This window comes from Gracilinanus agilis, unplaced genomic scaffold (genome assembly GCF_016433145.1).
Source record: "Gracilinanus agilis isolate LMUSP501 unplaced genomic scaffold, AgileGrace unplaced_scaffold53986, whole genome shotgun sequence".
NCBI lineage: Eukaryota > Metazoa > Chordata > Mammalia > Didelphimorphia > Didelphidae > Gracilinanus > Gracilinanus agilis.
Window position 1 is genome coordinate 8942 of NW_025389116.1, and position 2922 is coordinate 11863.

The 2922-nt window shown below is 38.7% G+C and overlaps 1 protein-coding gene across 1 annotated transcript; it reads right to left on the reverse strand.

Moving 5' to 3' along the window:
- Positions 1-1556: 1556 nt before the first annotated feature.
- Positions 1557-2916, reverse strand: LOC123255909 (elongation of very long chain fatty acids protein 6-like; the record flags this gene model as incomplete). The annotated part of the gene is made up of 1 exon (XM_044684625.1): positions 1557-2916. A coding segment is annotated over one exon (495 nt), but the record flags the coding sequence as incomplete, so codon positions are not given.
- Between the last annotated feature and the right edge of the window lie 6 nt (positions 2917-2922).

A 2922-nucleotide genomic window follows, 5' to 3' on the forward strand; every position in this document is an offset into this window, starting at 1 on the left:
CCTGTACTTCCTTCCTATCAATAATTTGCTTCTCCTTAAAAGTTACTGTTGCCTTTTTCTTTCAGGTGTGGGTAGGGGGAGAAGGCTTATTGCACATTGTTGAATAACTCCCAAAGCTGCCAATAACACTGTTCACACATTTTATATTTTAAAAAAAAATCTACTTTCCCCCCTTAGCAATTCTGTCTTTTCAGCTCATGGCAGTTTCATCCTAAAGAATTATCATCTATCTCTTGTCTCTCACGTGTGTGCTGATGATACCAAAACATCACAGAATACTTCAGAATAATTTAACACAAAGGTAACACTCCCTAGCCCCATATTCTTCTAACTTTGTTCACAAGAACTCCTTGTTAATTGTTAAAAACCATTCACACTGAATGGAATGTAACTTTATTCTTTTTTTTTTTCCTTTTAATACCACACACACACACATACACACACACACACACACACACACACACACACACACACACACACAGCCCTTGTCATCTTTGACAGAAAACCAGAGCAGCTCCATTTCATGAATGACAGCACAATTAAAAAGCTAAAATAATACAAAAATAATTTGAAAAATCCCTTGTACTGTACACTCTCCAATAAAGCAAGAAAGATAAAATGACAATCTTTTTCTAATAGCCAGAAAAATGTGTGTCTACTCAGTTGGGCTTTGCAGTTCAGTTCGGTGTAGCCCACACAGTGTGCATGTGTGTGGTCAAATGGATATATCCTATGCAGAATAAAAGCCCCTAAACGGTTTTATCTAGTTCTTCTAATTTTTAAACTACTCGACTGATACAATTTTAGAGTACTACAGTATCACGTGAAACAATGACTTTACATGATTGCTTCTTTGAAATACTAAGAACTTGTACACACTTATTTGGCTTGTAAAGGACTGAAATATTACAGATAATGTAATCTAACTTTGCCTTTAAAGAATATGGCTCTTAAAAACTGATTCTCTGAGTTCCAGAGTGAGTGACCTTGTTTGACTTCTGAAGCTAACTTGATGGGGTTGATGGGCCGATGTTGTCGTCCTGGTTGTTTTTAAATGAGTTTCCAAACTTGAGAGGTGGAGTCTTCAGGGGCCTTGGATTTTCGACTGTCACGGCCAAATCTGTTCCCTTGTATTCTCTCTGCTTGACCAGAGGAGGGCACTTTATAAACACCTCTACCCTGCTCAGAGGCAGGAGTAGCAGGTGCAAAAAACACAGTGTTAACTCAATACTGCATATAATTCTTGAAAGTCACAAAAAAATAGAAAATGTGTACCATATCACAGGTTTTTACATTGAAAGCTGTGCGTGTGTGTGTGTGTGAGAGAGAGAGAGAGAAAGAGATAGACAGAGAGACAGAGACAGACTATATAGAGAGGAATATACATATTGCCCATATTTATGGAATCTTTTTTTCCCCTAGAATCCCTCTCTCCTGCCCCTGAAATGAATATTTTCTAGCCAGTAAAGGATCAATTTTCAAATTATTTGGTTGTGGTTTTTGCTTTCTTCTTAGTCTCCTTTTTAAAAAAAAAAAATGTTTCCCATTCTCCCTCCCCTCCCAAGTTTCTTTTTAAAAGCCTCAGACAAGAGAACAAAGATTAACCTCTTTTATGCTGTAATAGAAATCGCTGGACTTCCACTGGAAATGCACTTGGAAAATTCTCTTTTCGTTTGAAACTGGGCAGTCATGTTTTATTCATTTTAAAAACCGGGTCATAGGATCATCCCCAAGCTGGTTTTTGCATACTCACTAGTCAAAGGGCTGCCTACAATTTCTAGATTCAAGCTTTCCCCTTCCTCGTCAAGTTGTGGCTCGGGCCACTTTAAGAAACCTTCTAGATACCTCTTTTATTTGGCCTAAACCTGCCAGCCTTTCCCAAGGAAGGCTTTCAATTCTGCCAAAGCACTGGTTCTACGGCACACCCCTGCAACCTCCACCGATTTTGTCTTTTTTCTTGTTGGCTCGAGTTTAGTGTCGAAAAAAATTAGAAAGGACATAGAAATAAGTTGGGTTTTTTTTGTTGTTTTGTTTTGTTTTTAGTAAAAGTCTTCTGTCCTTAGGGAAATATAACACTTATTAAATATTTTTTCATAAAATTTGTTAATAACCTTCATTTGCCTTTTCTTTCTTTCATTTTTTTTCCCCTAGAGTCGACAGGTACGAGAGGGATAGTGTCTCTCAGCAGCAGTCCTTTGAGATGGAGTTGAACTCAGTGAGTCCTCACCATAAAAGGATCATAAACTTACTGGGTTAGATCAACCTAGTTACCCCTAAGCTGCCAAGTTTTGTTTTTAATTATTATTATTATTATTATTATTTTTAGCTGCACCATATATATGATTCCTTGTGCCATTTTCTTTTGTCTGTATTTTTTTTTCTTGATGACCCTGAGCAATGGCTTCCTTCTCAGTTCCAACACTATTCAGCCTTCCTTGTTTTCCTCATTTTGCCAATGTAGGCTTCGAAGAAAAAATGACAGAAGAGTACAAAGTAGCTGAGGTACATGAGAGAAGACCAGATGATATTCTGAACGTGAGAGTGGCATTGGTCCTGCTGCATCCAGGAGAAGACCAGGTAATTAACTACGCAACCCATCAACATCTGGGTGATCTGGGACAGGGTGATGAACATAGCAAACTTCCTGGACACCCGGAAGCCCGCCGCCCTCAAGGCGTAGTAGGAGTACATCACTGCGTGCACCCCATAGTTCATCGTCATGAACCAACCGCCTCCGGCCACCATGTCCTTGTAAGAGTACCAAGAGTAGAGAAGCACAGTGATATGGTGGTACCAATGCAGAAAGATGAGTTTCTGTTTTCTAAGAATAATGAATATTGTATCTCCAAGTTCAGGTGCTTTGCTTAATACAAATGCATAAGCCCAAAATTTGCTGACAGGTCCATTGTAAAAACTCTGATC